The sequence below is a fragment of the Trichechus manatus genome, unplaced genomic scaffold (assembly GCF_000243295.1).
Source record: "Trichechus manatus latirostris isolate Lorelei unplaced genomic scaffold, TriManLat1.0 scaffold00009, whole genome shotgun sequence".
In the NCBI taxonomy this organism is placed as follows: domain Eukaryota; kingdom Metazoa; phylum Chordata; class Mammalia; order Sirenia; family Trichechidae; genus Trichechus; species Trichechus manatus.
Genome location: NW_004443945.1, coordinates 18,558,308 through 18,580,023, shown reverse-complemented (window position 1 = coordinate 18,580,023; position 21,716 = coordinate 18,558,308). Strand labels below are relative to the sequence as shown.

Below are 21,716 nucleotides of genomic sequence, written 5' to 3'. Positions count from 1 at the left end.
TAATTTGCATTTCTCTAATGGCTAGTGATCGTGAGCATTTCCTCATGTGTCTGTTGGCCATTTGAATGTCTTCTTTGGTGAAGTGTCTGTTCATTCCTTTGCCCTTTTTTTAATAGGGTTATTTGTCTTTTTGTTGTAGAGGTGTTGGGTTTTCTTGTAGATTAGGTGGTAATCCTGTTTTAAATACTGTTCTGTGCATCTATTATGCTTTATGGATTAGCTTACTGTTTTATAGGTTGCAATAATTTTACTTTCTACTTTAGAAAAAACCTAAACATCCTAGTCTATCTCATTTCCACAACCTCTTTTATTTTGAATGAAAATTGTACTTAATGTAAAATATTACTTTAAAAGACTTCTTAGATAAAGTAATACATCATTTAAATGTGTTGTTTATTTGAATGCAAATAGAATTTTAAAGGTGTTTTTATGTGTTTTTTAAATATCTTTACTCTTCTTGGTGACGTCTGCTTTTATGTTCTGTTAGTACTGACTATATTACTCAGTGGGCATTAATTCAGATTTAGCTTAAAGGTGTCTGATTATTCAGAGAGAATAAGATACTTGACAAAAATGGCTCAAATGTCATCCCTTGTCAAGAAGTGACATTTTCTGTGAGTAGTGAGTAGAAAATGTGGGAAAAATAATATGATTTTTAAATTTAAGAAGATTTAAAGCTAAAGAAAACATTTTAGGAAGTGAATTTAAATAATCATTTATTTCTTAACATTGTCCTGATAGTTAACCCATTGCTCCTTTTGTCTTTCTAAAAATAAGGCTAAGACTCAGATCCTAATCAGCCTTGTCTCTATCTAAATTCACTTTCATAGCCATACTAGCAGGCTGTCTTCTACATTTAAGAAATGTAAACTAGTTAATATAACTGTAAAAACCTTGACTTTTATATTTCCTGAGTTTTATGGGTTTCAATTTGCAGCATCAGCATTACATTATCATAGTTTATTTTCCCCATAATTTGTCAAAATGAGACAGTAAAAACTTGATGGAGAGAAGTGAAATATTTAATAGGTATAGGGAAGAAAAATCCACAGACTATGGTAATGGAGTAGAGAGTATGAGGGGTAAGGGAGAAGGAGATTTAAGCATGACTTAATGGGTTTCTGACTGGTCTAACCAGATGGAAGATAATCCTAATTTCTGAGATACTTGAAGTGGACCACATTGTTTTATTATTATTATTATTTTATTTGTTAGGGTAGAAAGATCATATGCTGAGTTTTTGGAAATTATACGTAAATATCTGGAGCTCACAGGAGAGAGACCAAGACTAGTGATATAGGATTGGATGTTTTGGAGTCTTTGGGATATAGATGTTAATTAATGCCATAGGCATGATGAGATTACTTAGAGAGGAAGTAGAGATGTAATAGAGAAAAGAGCCTAAGACTAAGAAGTCCAATAGATATTTAATGACCAGTAGGAGAAGGAGGAGCTGGAAAGGAAACTGAGGCCTAAGAGAAAAATGTGGAGAGTGTAATGTCAAAGAATCCAAGGCAAGAGTGCTTCAAAAAGGAAGAAGTAATCAACAATGTCAAATAGTGCTTCAGGGTCCAGTAAGATGAGAAATGGGAAGATATCTAATGGATTTATAGACACAAGTGTTTCTCCCCTACCCCCAGTTGGACTGACCTGGGTGTACTCTAGTCTAGAACGCCTTGACAGATGAGCAGGAGTAAAGAAATGGGAGCAGAGAGTATAAATAACTCTTCTAAGAAGTTTGACTGTTAAGAGGAAGGGTAAGGATAGTATATTTAATACCATGGAACTTTTGAGATCAGAGTTATTGGTTTTCTTTTATGATGAAAGAGACTTGAGTTTTCTCATGTTTAAATGTCAGTAAGAAGGATCCAGTTGAGAGAAGAGTTGGATAAACTAAAGAGAGAAAAGATAAGGGTGGGTTCCTGAGAAGGAGGGAAGGGATAGAATCCAATGTACGTGTGGAAGGACAAGTTTTAGGTCAGAGGACCAACAGCTTCTTTATTTTGCATAATAATTAAGGAAGGGAAGGAAAAATGTGGCAAATGAAGGTAGTTTTTCAGTTTGGCAGCAAGAAATCGAGAGAAATTTAATGGCTTTAACTTTGTCCATGAAGCTAGAAGCAAGATTACCTGCTAAAGTTGAAGAGGGATGGGAGAAGTTTGATGATTTGGAGGCAGATGGAAGAGGTTTGAAATCATCTTCCAGTATGACTTCTTCCTCATATACCATACTCATTCTCGTTTCTATGCCTTTTAAAAATTTTTTATTTCAAACATGTGAAACTAGATTGAATAGTATAATGAACCTCCTGCTTAAAACAGCTGTCACCTCATGGCCAGTATTGTTTCTTGTATACTCCTATGTACTTTCCGCACCACCTGTATTATTTTGGAGCACATCCCATGAATTATAGTATTTTACATGTAACTTTACAATCTGTATCTCTAAAAGATAAGGACGTCTTAAAACATAACTGCAATACTATTATCAAACCTAAAAAAAAATTGTTCAGTATCATCACATACCCAGTCAGTGTTCAAATTTTCAATTATCTTATAAATGTCATAATGTATGTAGTTGTGTGGGTGCTTGTGTATGTATATATTTAAGTTTGTTTGTATCAAGATCCAGATAAGGTCTACTCATTGCTATTGTTTGATATATCTTTCACATTTCTTTTAATCAATAGATTTTCTCCTTCATCTTTTTTGCCATCTCTTGCAATTTATATATTGAAGAAACCAGATGATTTATCTTGTAGAGTTTATCAGAGTTTGGATTTTGGCTGTTCCCCTGTCCCTCTATATTCACTATATATGTTAGTAGTTGGCTTCATCCAATTAAGGTTTGCTTGTTTTTGTTTTTTAGCAAGACTGTTTTGTAAGAGGTATTGTGTTCTACCAGGAGTCATTCAATGTCTGAAGATCTGCTTTTTTGTGTTGCTAGCAGCCATTGACGCTCAATGCCTAAATTCACTGGAGGCTGCAAAATGATAGTATTCTAATTCTAGTGTTCCTTTTTTGTGTATTAGTGGCAATATTTCTATAAAGAGAAACTTTCCCTCATCTGCTCTTTTGTTACTTAGTGGTATTGTTCATCCAAGAAAGGCAGGATAAAAGCATGATTATTTGCCATTTTTTATCCATTTTCAAAAATGGATTGATTCTCTAGCATCTTCCAGTAGTGGCCAATTAGCTGTAGTTGTTTGGTATTATTCTAAATTCATTATTTTTAATGATACTCACATTGTATCATCGTTGGTACTGGGAACCTCTGTAAATTGGTTTCTCTTGTTTTTAATCTTGCCGTTCCCCAGGCTGTAATCCTCCCTCCCTTTTCCTTTGCCCACCCAAATTCTGTGCTGCTTTTGGGTACAGTGTGAGTCCCATTTCCTTCAGTCTCTTCTCTTTCATTTCAGTAAACATTGGTCTGTCACTCAAACCTTCTATATGCAGCTTGGTAATGCCATTTTCACTAAATTTCAAGACATTTGGCTGCGTCTAAATCTCATCCAGTGTCCTCAAAGATGAGTATATGCCACCATTGAGAATACTCCCCACCAAAAAGAGAAAAGAGGGGCTAGGGCATAGGCACCAAAAAAGCTGCCAGATTAGTGGAGCAGTGCAATGTGTTTAGCTTCCTATGGTGACTGCTTAGAGAGGTGCTTATTTAGATGAATTCAGTTGAATACATTCATTTTAGAAAATCAGTATAATCATCCTATAATTAGACTTTTTATGTTGGGATTTGGGGGGGCAATGGAGTCAAAAAGGTCAATACTTGACCGTAAGAATATGTGTGCAAGTAATTTTGGTAGTAGTGATGATGCCCAGATTACAGTGATAAGCACCATGAACTGCGCAGACCCATGTCAGAGACACGTCAGTCACCATTTGTGAGCCTCCTCACCAGCACATATACCAAAAACCTACTGCCTTTGAGTCGATTCTGACTCATAGTGACGCTATAGGACAGAGTAGAACTTCCTGCACAGGGTTTCTCAGGAGCATCTGGTGGATTTGAACTGGCAACCTTTTGGTTGGCAGCCGAACTCTTAACCACTGCACCACCAGGGCTCTGCACGTATACCAGGAGCAGCATATACCCAGTTCCACTTTGTTTACCACCATTAATTGAAACACCCATGTCTGCCACCACTGAGGTCTTTACACGTCACACCTTAAATGAAGACACATTGATCTCACTGTCAGGGGCAGCTCCCCAGCTTTTCTAGCTTTTGTACCTGTGAATGCTCAGTTCCAATGTCCACTGACAGACATTATGAATACCTTTACTTGGCCACTGTAACAAAAATCTGAATTTGAATTGCCGAGTAACGGGGAAAAAATGTACTATGGCCTAGTAATAAAATCTTTTTTGTCTGAGTTATAATAATTGATAAAGTGAAGCTTGATTACAGATGTTAGTTCTGTGTTTTGTATTTACCTCACTAAGGTGGGGAGTGTATGCACTGACTGTTCCTAGCAAGCCTTGCTTGTCTAAAAACATTTTTGTCTCTTACAAATAAAATTCCAAAGGAAGAAACACTTAACAAAGAAATTTTCTTTCATAAATGTTATGATTTGGTTATAACAAGCCATATTGAATCCATTGGATTTTTGGTAATAGATTTCAAAATACATCATAAATGTAAGTAATATGATGACTAATGGGTCAAGTAAAGTTGGAACATTTTAAATGAGAAAATAGCTGGAACAGTTTTCCGGAAACTTTTCCAGTTGATTTTTGGTCCCCCACAAGGTGTGCATTAACATAAACTTAGGGGAATCACCTCTGGGTCTTGAATTCCCTCTCTGATTTCGTTATTACAGTATGATTCTTTTCCTTTTGCTGTTAAGTCATCTCCTAGGATGATGGGAGCATAAAATAAGTGTAATTTATTTGTATTTGTCTAATCTCCTTTTAACTCAATAGTCATTCCATCATTCCGTTTCCTGGTAGCTGTTCCAAAAGTTTTGAAGGGTAATTAGAATCTAATAATTGACAGGCGTGAGTTTACTTGGTAACTTAAAGAGACAGAGTGTGTTCTGGGGATGCTGAGAAATGAGATCTGGCAGAAAAATAGATGACTCAGCTGGGAGATTCTCTATTACTGCATATTCCTGAAATTTAAACTGTGAAAATAATCCATTTATTAAAGTTCGGTGAGGATTATAAAAAAATTCTAAACTCTTCAACACAAAGTCTGATAATAATTAGAATAAAACCTGCATTAACTATCTATGCCTGGGTTTTTATCCAGTTATATTTCCAGTTCTTGTAAAACATTATTATATATAGCTCTCATGGTGTCTTTGTTGAGTAAAACTCTAGTCCATTTCTTTAATGTTTTCATCTTTACAATGAAGTTAATGTTTTCCATCATTTTTTTAGTATTAAAAAAAGACCCGAATAAGTGGATTGCTCAGTTTTTATTTTTATTTTTTAATGTTTAAAAATGCCAAACTTTTTTGTTGCATAATTTTTCCCTTTTGTAAAAATAATCTTCCTGTCATTATGGGACTGTGAAAATATTTGCAATGAAGGCGTTAATTTTCTACGAAAAACAAGTGCCTGACTAGTTCAAGGATGTGAAGGTTTAGATATACTGGGTAATAAAAATAACAATACAAATATGTTAAATTGTCGGATATGACAATGATTTCATGATTATAGTTAAAGTTTCACACGTTGATGACGCACCTTATATAACAATGAAGGCTGCTATTTCATTTGTGGTACATTACATTTTGGTATTTGTTTACTGTCTCTTGGTGGACCTGTTGCTTTTGAAGAAAATATATAGTATTACAGGATAGCCTCATTTCAGCTCTGCTTTTCCAGCTCTTGGTCTGTAATACTCATAGTACTCCTCACCTTGCTCAAATGGGTCTACTTCAGCCCCTCTGTTTACACAGAGAACTAGACATGTTTTACATGGCCCACTGGAAGACACCAAGCACAGATAGATGTTGTACTGTACAAAACATACAAAAAAAATTTGAAAGGTCAATTATTTAAATGTTTTGAATATTAGTTTCTTATTAAAATGTAACATAGCTGTCTTATGCTACACATAGCTCTAGCAGATTTTCTTAGTAGATTTGTGAACTTACTAAAAACTTCCATCAGCTGCTGCTCAGTGACTGAAATAGGTTTTGTAAACCTAGCCTTGAGATCATCCTAAGAATGAGGTTTTGATACATACATAACAGTTTTGAAAAAACCCCGCAGGAAAGAGTCTAATGGAAATAGATTTAGTGATCAAAGTGTCCAAGTAAGTAGCCCTCCTCTATGATCCACTGATCTAAGAAGGGGTCATTCAGAAATTATCACCATAAAGAGAAATTTATTGTTCAAAAGTTACAAAGCAAAATAAATGTAAAAGAATTTAAATTAAAAGTTTAAATAGTTAAACTTTCAAATGATGTTTTTGTAATTTTGTAGCATTTGTACTTTTGAAGTTATTAACATTTAAGACCATACTAAGACTTTTGGGACAAACTGTATATAAGGGAGAGAGAGCCAAGATATTGCTTCAGATGTTCTTGTTGCTGATATTTATTGAGTCCTGGTTTATTATTATATAAGAGCTAGTGGTCTAATAGGGATTCCTGATTCTCACAAGATAGAACAAGACGGACAACTGTAATTAATTTTGCATTTTCCGTCTCAGTTTTGAGCTGTTGTCTTATTCTGAATAAATATTGTGAGCTGTGCATTTTTGTTGCTTTGGGACATGGACCTTTCTTCTCTCCTGATTTCAGATTATTAAAAGATGTTATATTTGGTAGTGAGAACCTGGGGAGCACAAATGTTAAGCATTCAGCTACTAACCAAAAGATTAGTAAAATAAAGTCAATAATGTAATTCAAATAGATTCAGAGTTGAAATTCACCAATATGGTTTGATTTTTAGTACACATTTCTTTTTCTTAGTTATCAGAATTTGAGCTCTACTGGTAAAGGAACTCTCTTTTTAAATTTATTTTCTAATATGAGCAAAGTCATTGAAAGAATAAATTCTCTCTCATGATTAAACTACTTTTGGATCTTGCATAATTGATTTGCGCTTTTGAGTTTTACTGGCCCAAATGACTCTAGTCCAGTGTTAAATTAAAGCCCCTAATTTTCATGTGTCACCACCTTCGGTATTAATAAAATCAGGGATGGTCCTATGGCTTCCTTAACATGTAGCAGTAGTATTCCATCTTTCTCACCCTCTGCAGAAGGGTCATCCTGATCTCACCATTAAAAGTTTCAGCATAAATGTTCCACTACCTTGTTGGAGGAGCCAGGGAGAGTGGAAAGTAAACCTGAAAAGGTGACCTGGTACAGAGTTGGTTAACATTTATGCCTTAACTAGGCATATAACAGCCATGGGCATGTTCAAGCCTTTTGGAAAGCACACATGAGGATTAAAAATAATGAAATAGAGTAGGGGAAAACTGTCCTCTTAGCCATATGACAAAGTCATTGAAATAAGTTCTTTTTGAATTTTTAAGTTCAATATACAGCAAAATTGATCTTTTTTTGTTATTAGTGTTACAGTTCTATGAATTTTAACATTATGCATAGATTCTTGTCACTACTACCACAATCGGGATATAGACCAGTTCCATCATTCGAAAAAACTCCCTCATGGGACTCCTTTACAGTCACACCTTTCTCCCAACCCTTACAATGACTGTTCTCCATTACCTTAGGACTTATTTTTCCTTTTGAGAATGTCATGTAAATGAAATCATACAGCATGCAACCTTTTGATACTGGCTTCTTTCACTCATATACACCTACTCCTTGCTTACTATCCTGTTATCCCACATTTAACTTTTATGACAACCTTGAAAAAATTCTCATCTGGGCCCCAAGTGGGCCTGCTGGGGCACCCTCCATGGGCCGCCCCAAATGATAACTGGATTGGGCCACTCGAGGGATGACAGCTACAGGATGCCTTCTTGCATTGGTCTGCTACGTCCTGGCCCAGCTACAGATGGTGCGGGTGAAGGTGGGACAACACAAGGTTGGAGGCTGGGCGAGGGCCCGAAGGTGCCGAGGGGGTTGGTGGGGGGAAAGGTAAGGGAGATGCATGGGACTGCAGGGCCGGGATGGACAGAGGACAAGCAGGATCCCTGCCCAGGGCAAACGGCGGGCAGAGGACGAGTGGGGTCCCTGCCCGGGGTGGGTAGTGGGAGGTGGTGAGAGTGGGTGGGCAAGGAACACCCAACTACCATGACCCCCAGTCCCCCATGGGCTTCGAGATGGTGGAGCAGGCGTGGTGGGGAAGTGGGGTCTGCCACACCACGTGCATCCTGAGATGCACTCAGGGCACCTAGTGAGCAGTAAGCAACTGGGGGGCACTGGCACAGAAGACAGGCACGGCCCCAACTCGTGCGTAACACCAATTTCACATAATGACCTGGTCTTTGGAACCTAACCATGTCAATAAGTGAAGAGTGGGTATAGTCTTTGAGATTCACCCATGTTGTAACGTGTATCAATAGTCCATTGCTTTTTATTGCTGAGTAGTATTCCATTATACTGAATTGTTTGACATTTCATCCATTGAACATCATCTAAATTATTTCCAATTTTGGTGATTATGAATAGAACTGCTTTAAATTTTCCTCTATAGGTTGTTGTGTGAACATACATTTTCATTCCTCTAGGGTTAATACCTGGGGTTACTGAGTCATATATTCAATGTATGTTTATAAGAAATTGCTAAAATATTTTCCAGAATGGCTGTACCATTTGCATTCCTACTGGCAGTGTATGAGCATTCCAGTAGCTGTGTATCCTTAAAGGGTAATCCAGTTTATAATCCAGTTTCTTGTGGTCTGAGGCCCTTGCTTCCTCACTAGTTGTTGGCCAGGGGTTGCCCTCAGCTCTCAGAGGCCACCTGTTCATTCTCATATGACCCCACATCCTCAAAGCATCAATGACATATAGAGCTCTTCTCACGCCTTGAATCTGACTTCCTCTTAGGCCTTCTTCATCTGCCTTTAAAGGGCTCATATAATAAGATCAGACCCACCAGATAATCTCCGTATCTTAAATTCAGCTGATCTGGGACTTTAATTTTAAAATTGCAAAATTGATTCACAGCATAGCCGTACCTAGATTAGATTAGTGTTTGAATAACCAAGGGATGGGAATCTTAGGAGTAGAGGAGCATCATTAGAATTCTGCCTACCACAGAACCAGGTTAGAATGTTCTGGGTGCGCCAACATGAAGTAACCAATCACGTACTTAAAGTCCCCCCCACCAAAAAAGAAACCTGTTGCCGCAGGTCGATTCCAACTGAAGTCCCAGATCAGCTGAATTTAAATTTGAGGCCTGATGCTAAGTATTAGGAGTCCCTGTGTGGGGCAAACTTAAACACTCGACTACTAGCCGAAAGATTGACAGTTCAAACCTACCCAGAGCCACCTTGGAAGACAGGCCTGGCGATCTGTTTCTAAAAGGTCACTGCCTTAAAAATCCTGTGGAGCATTCTGCTTTGTCACGAGTCAGAATCAACTTGGCAGCACCTAACTATAGCAGCTAAGTATTAAGGATAACAAGATGTTGAGGAATCAGGCACTGGACTCAAGGATCTTGACCAGTGGGAGATATAATCCCATAAAAAGAGAATACAGTGTATGAAACCCTGACCAGCGACACTTGGGCTAGCCTTGTGGATCAGCTTCTTGGAGAAAATGCTGAGCAGTGTCCTGAAGATTAAAAGTTAACCAGACAAATAAAAGTTGTATTAGACAAAGGGAACAACATGAACAAAGGCCTAGTGGTGTGACATAACATGGGTTGGGAGCAGTGAGCTCTGTTAAACTCTTTGATGTTTCTGGAGCTTTAAAGTGTGAAATGGGCAATGGCTAGAGATGAGGAAAGGCAAGGATTCTTTGTTTTGTTTTATTTCCATTCTTGGTCTTTTACCTGATAAGGAGGAGCCTATAAAGAGTTATAAGCAGGAGTGAGCCAATCAGGTTGGAATTTGAAGGAAATCATTGGTGAATTGCTCTGTGTAGACAGGATTACAAGGAATCTGTCTAGACAGAGAAACTATTTAGGAGATTTTACAATAGCTGGAGAAGACCAAAGGCATGAAGGGAAAAAATGGGAGTAGCTAGACTGTAGAGAGAAGAGGATGGATTCAAGTGATATTTGGGGGTAAAATTTGCAGAACTTAACGATTGAGTGGATTGGGACCAGGGGAAGAGGGAATAAAATGAGTCAGAATGTCAGATTTCTGACTTCACCTGCTTGGTGGAATTAGAGGGTCATTGACTGAGACAGGAATATAGCAGGAAAAGATGCAGGGATTCTTCTGGTTTGCAGCAGATCACGAAGGGGAAACAGCATTTTCTGTGTATGCTTGATAAGAGAATGTGGTGGGAGGCTACTTCAGTCAGTCGGTTGAACAAACATTTATTAATACCAGTATTTGTGATAAGAATTGTGGAAGCGTAGTGGAAGTCCTTTTTCCTTGGAAGAAAGAATGCCAGTCTCAAGTAGCAAACTGGAAAGACTACTTCATTTTGGAGTGAGAAGGCAGAGGTATAAATAGATGGCCTTGATGTTCATGTGTGGCCTTGCTTGAGCAGGAGCAGACAGTCACATGCCTGCCAGTAATGTGCATAGAAGTAGTCCAGGAAAAATGTTCTGCTAGTAACTACATGGGAAAGAATATTTAGGTAATGAGTGAAAAGTATATAACATTCTGGCATCTTAAAGAGTTTACAGTGAAGGTCTTGGGATATTTAAATAGGAGCTTGACAGGGAAGTAACGGCTTATGTTTAGTAAAAACAGTTCAGTAATTTTCTTATCTTTTTCAATTCTGTAGCAAACATCAACTTGGATATATCAAGGCCTTTGAAAGCGAACCTGGGTTTTACTAAACTGGATCAGATAAACCATTTTTTAAAGAAGATAAAAAATGCTCACAGCTTTGCACACAGCAAAGAGACTTCAGCCCTGTCAGACACCATGCTGAATAAGGATGAACTTCCGGCCTCCAGATGTTACCGTGGGAAGATGTCTAAGCATGAAGTTCATGGTGATGGAGTACAGAAGATTCCAGTTCAAGAAAACATGTGGAGAGCTGTTTCTGGCTTTCAAAAAATTTCTGTCCATACTACTCAGATTGTGGTCTCCATGGAAACTGTCCCCCATCCTAGTAAACCATGCCTGTTGGCTTCTTTATCAAACCTCAGTGGAAGCCTTAGTGTCAAAGCAGCACAAAAAGTACCTGGTAAGTTATTTTTTAGATAATTTTATAGCAAATTCTTAGAGCCTAGATATTTTAACTGTTCCTATCCACATCTTGAAGATGTTCCTTCAGATGTCTTTAAAGCTGTTCATTCCTAAATTTCCTTTTACCTGAAATATCTGTAGTGGAACAATAAAGTATCAAGTTTTGTGAGCCATTGGAGCAGTGGCTCTCCAAGTGTGGTCTCAGAACCAACAGCATCAGCATCTTCTGGGAACTTGTCAGAAATGCAAATTCTCAGACCCCAGCCCAGACCCACTGAATCAGAAATTCTGGGCACGAAGCCCAGCAATCTGTGTTTCAATAAGCCCTGCAGGTGATTCTGATGTGCTACATTAAGTCACTGGCAACAATTTATTTAAAAAAGAAAAACTGTTGTGGTGGCAGATATGCTACACAAAGTGTAATAGAAGCCAGGGTTCACTTTGCAAGGATATATCATTGACGATTATCAGGCAGCAGCACCTGGCAAGGAAAGGCTCCAGCCCCAGAGCTCATGCTTCTGTGCCTAGCCTCACAGAGAGGCATGACCCTGCAGACTGAATGTCATTGATGGGTGAGAGGTGAGAAATTAACTCACAGTGACATCTCTACATTTTCCTCTTCTGTTTCTATGAGTTAAGTGGTGTGCTTTTTCACACTGAATTAAAGAGGGTAGGCAGAAGGAATGTGAGGAGGGGAAGTGTAAAGGCAAGGCACAGGTGGGAAATAACAGCTTTCAATCACAAAACTGCTACTGTAAAAGTTCAGGGCACAATGCCAGAAATTTTACTCTGAAAGTAAAAGTAGCAAAAGGGAAACATTTTTTCCACTTTAATATGCAGGAAAGAATTGAGGAGAGGGGGTAGTGCAGGGGGTAAAGCAAATCCTTATACTCTATGCAACTTAGTTGCTTATCAAAAAGTAAGTGACAGCTGTAGACTAACAGTAACTTAGTTCCCCTATAGCCAGTTTGGGCACAGCAGTTTAAGACATAAAGAAAAGGGTTTATAGTTGAGAAGTGTGAATTTTAGTCCAAAAAATTAGGTGATTTATTTCCTTCTCATCAGAAATATTTGTGACCAAGCCAGCTAAAAGCACTGTATTTTTTTTTTATTGTCTTAAAGTTAGAAATGAATGTAAAGTTCATGGAACATGAAAGACTATGAAACACTGGAGGCTACAATTGCTGATTTATCCGCAAATAAATTGCAACCTAGACAACACTGGGCCCGTTCCCACGCCTTTTCGGTTGTATCTTAATCATAGCAGGGAAAGGTTGGGACTCAGTGGGGTGAAAGAATTTAAATGTACTGTACTCAGAATTCTAGGTATTTTTTCTTTTTCATCTTCATTTCTTTTTTTATTCATTTGCTACTCATATTTTATCCACTTTTAATGGTGTCTGTCTTGGTAAACGTCCCTACAATATAATTAAAACCCTTCTCTCACTGAGCCGTACAAGTTAGTAGACTCATTCTGCAAAAACATATTCCTTTTATAATTATGTTTTTATATCTAGTTAAACACAGACATAGAAACTACAACTTTTACTAAGATACACTTTATTCAACACTCATGTGTAGTGTCTAGCAAATGTTCTAAAATAGTTGTATCAACAAATCAAATCAAAATGGAAGTTAGCCTTTTATAAAAGGAAGAATTTTATAATGAAACCATCATGAGCACAAATCTATTTTTGTCTACATTTCTATCGTATGTACTGGCTCAAACATATTAAGATAATTAAAGTCAGCAAAATAATAAATTATTTAAATTCTTATTAACTGATTATAAGATTGTATTATTTCTATTTAATGCTGAAAGCTGATTCTAGGAAAATTGTAATTGAGAAATTACCATATGTTTTTCAAAATATAATTTTTTAACTACACAAAACATTATAAAGTAAAATATAATTCAAGCTTTAAACAGTAAGTTAATTGTATAGTTAAGTATCTTAAAAACTCATTACTTTGGATATAATATGTGCAAAATACACATTCAGGTGTATTTTTTTGATAAGTGGTAAAATATATCCCCCACCCTACCCCCCAAAAAAATCCTACCGGTAGTCATGTTTCTTTTTGTATTTTTCAAGTGACATTGTTCAGTATTTAACCAAAATCTTTTATAGTATATCTTTGAGCTCAACAGAGTAAATGTCAGAGTTTTATAGTTTGAATCTAATGCAGAAATACTTCACTGTGTCTTTGATTTTACAGTTTATATAACTATTGTGACCATCTGCAGCAGCTGCACTTTTCAAATTATTTGCTGAACCAAATTGAGCACAGTGACAAATGTAGTCATCTCAGATGTACTATTAAACAGAGAAAGAAAAAGGAGCATTGCCTTAGTACAGTATAGCCATCTGCTGTACAGATGTTATTGTATAGAGTGACTTAAGATAAAATAATTGTAGAAAATTTTCATTAAAACCTCAACAATTTGCACTTGTTTATGCGAATCTGCATAACTCCCCAATGAGACAACACACTTGGGGTTTCTTTGGTTCTCACTCACTTTCTCTTTGATCCTTTTTGATGTGCTGACTTTAATAAACACAGTCAAAAACACTGCAAAAACATCATGGAAAAAACTACAAAGGAACAATTATAGCAGCAGAAACTACTCTAATCCCTAACTTACGCAAGCTATTTTTAGTGAAATATTTTTTTTACACTCTTTATGTGACAGTGTTATATAAACAGGGTAAAACAGTCCTTTCCAGATGAGTTTTAATTTGGGAGCTAAAACAGATCTGTGATGCTAGAGGAAACTTATGTGCTAAGTAATATTTAGAGAAATACAATTGGGAATGTGTTGTAGGCATGTTTCCTCAGTTGTGAAAAGTACAAAAAATTTTGAGTTTGTCTAATTTTATTTTTTATCACTTCAATTGGCACAAGCTTGTGGGAGGTGTATGGGAAAGGAGAATAATAAAAGAATGAAAGAGGAAAGTTAATTTTCTTCCCAAGACATTGTCAATAAATTTAAACAATCTAAATGCTTCCATATTTATTTACTAATTTTTGAAACGTAATATTTACAAATTATTCACTCAAGTGGTGGTTAGAGGAATTTGTTTTCATCAAAATGAAATGGTTAAATATTTTTCACTTTACCAAAAAAAAAAAAAAACCCACTAGTTCTTCTTAGCCTCCTATATTATTCTGCTACCTTAAACTATGAGAGTTTCAAGAGACTTGGGTTTTTTTTGTTTTGTTTTGTTTTTAAGTTCCATTCTGCTGATGGTAGTGTAACACTGACTTACCATAACCCAACTCGTACTTCTGCTAGAATACTTACATTCTCCCACATATCTTTGGTAAAATGTCCCTAAAGTTCTGATTTTAGTAGACGTAATGCTTGTATTTCTAAAGCTGATGTATAATATTACAGAAAATCTTATGATTGTGTTATCAGTAACAGAATGAATATCATTGAGAAATTATATCTTATTTTATGAAATAGTTTAAGGTAGGTAATATTTCTTTTCCTATCCATTAAATCCAACCCCATTCTATAGTATGTTCTTTTTAAAAACTACTGTCTTCCCCCTATACCGTGCACGCACACATCTTTTTTCCGTTTGAAGTATGTTGTTTTGGAGAACCCGTAAGCATGTAGCTATAAATTCTGAGCTGGTAGTGTAGCACTTTCTACAGGTAGGGTGGGAGTGAGCTGCAGACTTCAGCTCCCCTTGTCAGAGTAAATTATGGCTCTATTAGGGCGGCACTTCTTAGATTTCGGCAAACAAGGGTACACAATTCAGAGCTGTGAAATAGCTGTACTTTAGGCTGCCTTGCTCTTTCACGGAAGTGTTTTAGTTTGGCAGCCTCCGTGTAGGTAAGGAAAGGAAAACAGGATATGAACGAGTTAAGTGGCACAAAAGGTTTGGGGAAAAACCTAAGTGAGGCCATCTTAGCAGGCATTTTAGTCAGAACTGGGAGAATGTTGGAAACAACCTCTGTCCATAGGGACTTAGGGAACTTTGTATTCAGCCAGAAAGTAGTGAGTTAAACTCCTTCTAGTCAAAGAGCTGTGGTTTAAATAACTTTCACTACCCCAGCCTCTGTCATCCAGATGTACTTATCTTTGTATATAAACAAAACAAAACAAAATTAAAAAGTGGCGAATAAGAAAGCATAGCCACATTATTTTTCATGTATACAAATGCCTATTCTCATGTTCACCAAATTCAGGACCATTAAAATGTAAAGAACCTAAAGTTCCTTTTCATGTATTGAAAAATGAAGCCAGATCATTAATTGACGCAAAGTGGAACTCAAGCTTTTCATTTTGTAGTTAACTGCATCTCCTGAGGAAACTCTCTTAAGGCATTGTCATAGCCTTTCGATGTTGCAGAGATGCAAGTTAGCCTAAGGGGAAATAAAACATTAAATTAGATATGATTACCTAAAATAATATGTAGCCATACTGTTTACAACACCCTAAAGACTTTTGTTACTTTTAAAAAGAAATAGCATCTCTTTCTGATGCCTGAACTGTAGGAAATGAATTCTTTGACAGTAAAAGCCAGAGGAGAAACTTAACTTTTAAGCAGCCTCTGAGGGTTGAAGTGGAAGTATAGTTTGTAGACAGCTATACAAATCGCTAACAAACCTTAATGAATATTGGGTGTGGGCATCAGGGTCCTGTCATTTTTGACACTATGTCCCAAGTAGCTTAAACCCAACACTCAAGGAAAGGTGGAGACCTCATTTAGTCTGTAACATCTGGGATTTTATTTGTCATTTTGGCATACCCTGCAAGCGCAAAAGAAAGAGTAAAAGGGGATTACCTTGACAATGAAATGAGTTACTGAATCTTGTGATAATGAAAAGCAGAAGAATTCTAATGCCTTTCTGTAGTCCCTGAAGTAGAGGTGCGTTTATAGTCTTGCAGAAGTAAAATGTAGGCAGGCAGAACAGATGGCCTGGAGTCCGTGAAACCCGACACCCCCTCATCCCAGGACCGAGTACTTCTGTTAATCCTGGTCATATTCCTTCCTCTTACTTTACAACAAGGTTCAAAATTGCTATTAATAAACTGGCATGCTTTTACCCTTAAATTACCTGTGGATTACTGATTTTTTTGTAAGAAGGTGACATTTTTCTGTATATACTGCTGAACTCTTGAGGCAAAAAAAGTAGAATTGTTAGTTGCGCTCAAGTAAATTGTGACTCATGGTGACCCATATGTAGAATAGGAAGTTTTAAAAATTTGATGGGTGATAAGTAGAACAACTAAAATTCTCTTAGTATTTTTTCAAAATAATGCCCCATATTACTTCTCCAGTATTGTGGGAAATACTGTTTATTATAAAAACATAAATGTGTGAGATACTGTAATTCTCTTGCCCTCCTCTTCTTAGAAATTATATACAGTGGAGACAGAGTCCCAACATGTAAGTTTTATTCACCTTACTGTAATTGTTATATAATTACATAGAAATTTGGACAACAATAAACAATACCACTACCTTTGAAATTATGCTTTTCATGTCCTTAAAAAAGAAAAAAAATTAAGACTATTTGATGTTTAAAAAGCAAATACACTAATAGATGTCTGTTGTCCAGAAATGTTTATACAGTAATTTATTCTTTTGTTTAACCAAATTACATTAATGCGTTCTTCTACATCTTTTATTTGGGATGTTTAAAATTTTCTGTTATAAAGGGTTTATGCATTTCTTAAAATGCCTGTTAAGTGACTATTGTTCTTCATGTAAATTTTTTTGGTTTTAGAGCTCTGTGATTACTATAGCCATTTTGAATCCCAGTGGGAATAGGATACATAGGATAGTAACTTAACAAATATAAAAGATAACCACTGGATTAAATTCCTAATGTATTAATTTTAAGACTGCATGAAAAATAAAGATTATCTAATAAGCAACAAACTTAGGATATCAGCGTGATCTCATGTGCTGTGGGAGAGTGAACATGATGTACCTGCCCAGCCTTTCGTAGAGGGAGATGAGCTCATTTCAGAGAGATAACCATCTCTGGCTTTTTCTTCTGATTCATCACTGACCTGAACTCCATTTGAACCTTGTTAGACAAAAAAAACAAGCAGAATTCCTGGCCCAAACAATAAAATATAATTAAGCCCTTTTGAAATGACGTGTAAAAGAACATTGCTGTACCCCCACTTATAACCACTACTACCACCACAACCAATAAAGTTAAATCAAGCACTGCCTGTAATGGATTAAAATAATAAATGTTTCTGGATTTCAGTGTTTGAAGTACTTGAAGAAAACAGGCTCCCAGCAGCCCAGGTAGCTGAATGCAGGAGAGACATTTATTAATGACGGGTTCAAGGATTTGACCTGTTTAAGATCATTGCTTTCTGTTTACTGTGTGTTACACATCTCTTGTATTTTTACACAGCCCACATGTGTCCACATGCAATAAAGAAAAGATTTTTTTTTTTCAGCAAAAGAATTGTTAATTGTGTAAATATGGTTCTCCTGGGGAATATGAAGTCTTCATAAGACTCTGTTCCCTTCTAACGAGAAAACCACTACAGTTATTATAGTTGCCCAAGTAAATTCACCTTCAAATCTTATCTCTAGCTAAATTGGTCTATTTCTTCCTATTGTTTTTGCTTATCATATTCCATATTTAATCTAGACTGTTTGCTAGGAAACTGTTGACCTCAGGTTATGTATTTTATAATTGTGTCTCATTGTCCTATGTACTATAGAAAAAAAAATTAATGCGTTTTATTTCTTCTACTTTTAACAAGGTGTGGTAAAGTACTATTTCTCTAGATTTAGATACTGTTGGAAGAAGATAGAACAACTGATAAAAATTTCACATATACACAAATTAAAACAGACTGTTCCTTGGACAGAAGAAAAAGAGCCTTTGAGACAACAAAAGTACTATCAATTAACATGAAGATATATCATGGAAACTTTGCAAAGTGTTACTGGAGAAGGTTTCCAGCCCTAGTAACTAAGTACTAGAGACCTCTTTCTTAGTAGCTTCTCCTCTGTATCCTAATGATATTACCCTATGAGTTAGTATTAGGTGAAATGGACAAGTATTGTTCTAGTCCCCAACACTGAGAATGTGGAAAGAGAATGTTAGAAATCAGTCTCTATCACCAACTTCACTGAATATGTGACAGCATCTCATTTTGCCTGTCATCACAACAAATTGTCCTCTTGTCTAATATTCACCAGTGGGGATGGATGTTTGGTAGGAAAGTTTCAGGCAAAGCAACACTGTCAGTGAAGAGCAATTGAAGATACATCTTAGATGTTGTTTTGCTCCCTGGCTAGGCCCCTGGACCTGTTGTCTGTGTTGGCGTAACATACTGAGGCCGTGCAAGAGAGGTAGAGACAGGAAAAAGCATTTACTCACAGTCCTGTTACCAACTGGAAAAAAATGAAATTTTTAAGAGCTAACTAACAGTGGTAGTTTCTATATGATATTGGAAGGAGCAACAGAAAGAGTCTGAATTCCAGCCCTGCCACTCACTGGCAGTTGATTGTAGGAAAAGCTACTCCACACCTCATCTCCAGAGTGAGGGCAAACATGCCTACTTCACAGTACTCTTGAGAGGTTTTGGTAAAATAATGTATGCAGAGTACCTTACACGTTGCTTGGCACAAATTAAGTGCTCAATAAATATTGATCAATTTATATCTTCTTTCCCTTCCCTCTCTCAACCATACCTGCTTGAACACTAAGGTCATAGATGGTTACATTTTAGAGCTGAAAACCATCTTAAAGGTCATCCTTTTATTTATCAAGAAAGCTTTTTATTGTTTTCTTCAGTGAAACTCATGGTTCAAACGATTTAGAATTAGATAGCTAGCATGACTTTACTGGCTTCATGCAATTGTAACCAAATTAAAAACTTTTTAGTACACCTCCGCATCTGTCTCAGATAAATTCATGATTTCTTTTAGGGTCTTTGATATACTAAAAAATACCTCATAAACCACCATTACTATGTGGGACCTCCTAAGTGTCAAGGAACCCTAGGTTAAGGCCCACTGAGCTAGTCTTAACTCATTGAGTTAAGGCTGGAAAGGTTAAGTGATTTGCCTAGGGATATTCTGAGATAGAGTAGGGAGTATAACACATGTCTCCTGGCTTCTGGTCTTTCCATTATACCAGTCTTTAAAAAATCCAGATTATGTAGATAAGACCAGTTTCTAAGCCATTGCAGAAAATTACTTAGCAAGTCATTTTGCTTTCAACATTTCAACAGTTATGTTTTGTTCCATATATTAGTTTTGTTCTGTATTTTATTTTACTATGTTAATAGGTACATTGTATAGACTTATTACAAAATTGAATGTAACATCATAGAACCTGATCACCTTACATATCCTGATGAAGGAAGAAAAAGCTAGTTCCTTTCTGGGTGAGAACACCTAAGTGCCAGTCTTATGTACTTCAGTATAATTACTTGAAGGAGGTAGAAATAGAAAGAATTTGTTTTCAGTGACTGGTCATCTCTTCATGGATTATGCTTATACAAATTTTTTTCTTCTTTTGAGGCATAGTGATACTTCACTGTTATGCAAATCAGCTTCAGCTTCTGGATGTATCTAACACATGCTTGCTGATTTTCTAGTAGCCTTAGATTACTTCCAGCTGGATAAAAAAGTACCTGGATATGCTTTGCTAACACATTTCATCATAGTGTACTCTTTCTAATGATGTACAGAAGCTTGATTTAGATTGCATTTTGCTCAGTCAGCATGTTGAGAATAGGGACCTTACTACAGGCCTAGTAGAGACTAATGATGTAGGGCTGGCAGCATTTTGTAAACATTCTCCAAAACAAGTGGTTTGCATTTACTGGTCTTCTAAAGGAGTACTTTAAAGGTCACAAAACTATTTGTTCCTTGAACTAAGTTTTTACACTCAATGAAAAGTATGTCAGTGTGCAAACAAAGCAAGATTGTTTCTGTTTATCACACCAATCATTTCTGAAATTCTCAATGTTGCTACGCCTCATTTAGTTTAATTAAATGCCACCCATTAGTTTGTTAAAACTGAAGTAAAAAATACAAGCACAGATTTTTGAAAGAGGCCAGTGGAAAGACCAGGCAGAAAAGCATTGTGTTGAATGGAAGGAGGTAAAGCGAAGAGGTTATGGGCTCGGTCAAAATGACCTGATCGCACATTGCTAAATGCAATGTGGAGTCCTGGATTGAATCCTGGAACAGAAAAAGTACATTAGGAAAGAAACTGGTGGGATTCAAATAAGGCCTATAAATTAGGTAATTATATTTTGTCAATGTTATTTTTCTGCTTTTGATAGTTGTAGTATAGTTATGTATGTTGCTAACATTAAGGGAAGCTGGGTAAAGCATATCAGCTATTCTGAACATCTACAATTATTTCCAAATAGAAAGTTTTAAAAAATGACCTGACCAGTAATTAGATAAGTAACCTTAATAATATCCATGCTTTTAAAATTTCAGTGATAATTATAAATCTTTGTAGCATATTTCTTCATTTTTTTTCTTTCATTCCTTCCTCCCTTATTTTTGGAAATTCAGAAAAATAAATTATAGAAAATGTGAAGAATAACACATAAAATGCCCGTGCACTCACCAGCTAGAACAAATGTAAATATTTTGTCATATTTGCTATACAAAGAGAGGTGTAAAACTTTGCGAAGTTATTCAGCCTTTTTCAATGCTTCTTTTCCAAAGAAGTTAGCCTTTTGTAATTTTTACTTGGGCATTTTGTCCGACAGTGCATTAGTCCACTGGAAGAAGAAGAGTACATGCCTTAACTCACTTTCTGTTCCAATTTATACCTGATTTTGCATGTATAAGTACTTGGTGTACTAATTCATCAGGATTCCAGTTTACATGAGTAGTCTCTGTGGCCCTGAGCTTATGTGTGTGGTGATACATAATATATTGATTATATTAATATACATATAATATAATGAAAATAATATTCATATCATTCAAGGAAGATATTAATATGTTGCCTGATGGAAAAAACAAAAAGTAGAGGATCATGTCCTATTGACCAGCCTCTCACAGAGTGAAAGAAAGGGGAAAGGAGAAATACTTTCCCTGTCATGAGTCCCAGGAATTATTTCCATATTTTGTGGCAAAAGTATAAAGTTTGGTTTACCATTTATAAATGACTTTTTATGAAATCCATCACCACTCTTTATTATTAAATGATCACCACAATCTCTTATTACTAGACACCTAACACAAAGATTAAAACCACTTGAACTAACATGTTTTTCTATTATTATGTTGCAGGTTTTGTTTTTTGTTTTTTTTTTTTCCCAAATGTAGCAGGAAGTATTCAAAAGAAAGCTAAAACTCTGTTTTAAACTTAAAACCTCATACTTTTTTTTTTTTTTAAATATTTTATTGTACTTCAGGTGAAGGCTTACAGAACAGATAGTTTCTCATGTAACAGTAACACACATGTTGTTTTATGACATTGGTTAACA

The 21,716-nt window shown here is 36.2% G+C and overlaps 1 protein-coding gene across 5 annotated transcripts in view; it reads left to right on the top strand.

Annotated features, from left to right (window-relative positions):
• The window catches only part of VPS13B (vacuolar protein sorting 13 homolog B), an 866,934-nt gene that overhangs the window by 623,867 nt on the left and 221,351 nt on the right, over window positions 1-21,716 (top strand). For all 5 annotated transcript variants that reach the window (XM_023726045.1, XM_023726044.1, XM_004370737.2 and 2 more), the window contains exon 36: window positions 10,845-11,252. In XM_023726045.1, the coding sequence (XP_023581813.1) occupies window positions 10,845-11,252 (408 nt within the window). The remainder of the gene's footprint in view (window positions 1-10,844; window positions 11,253-21,716) is intronic.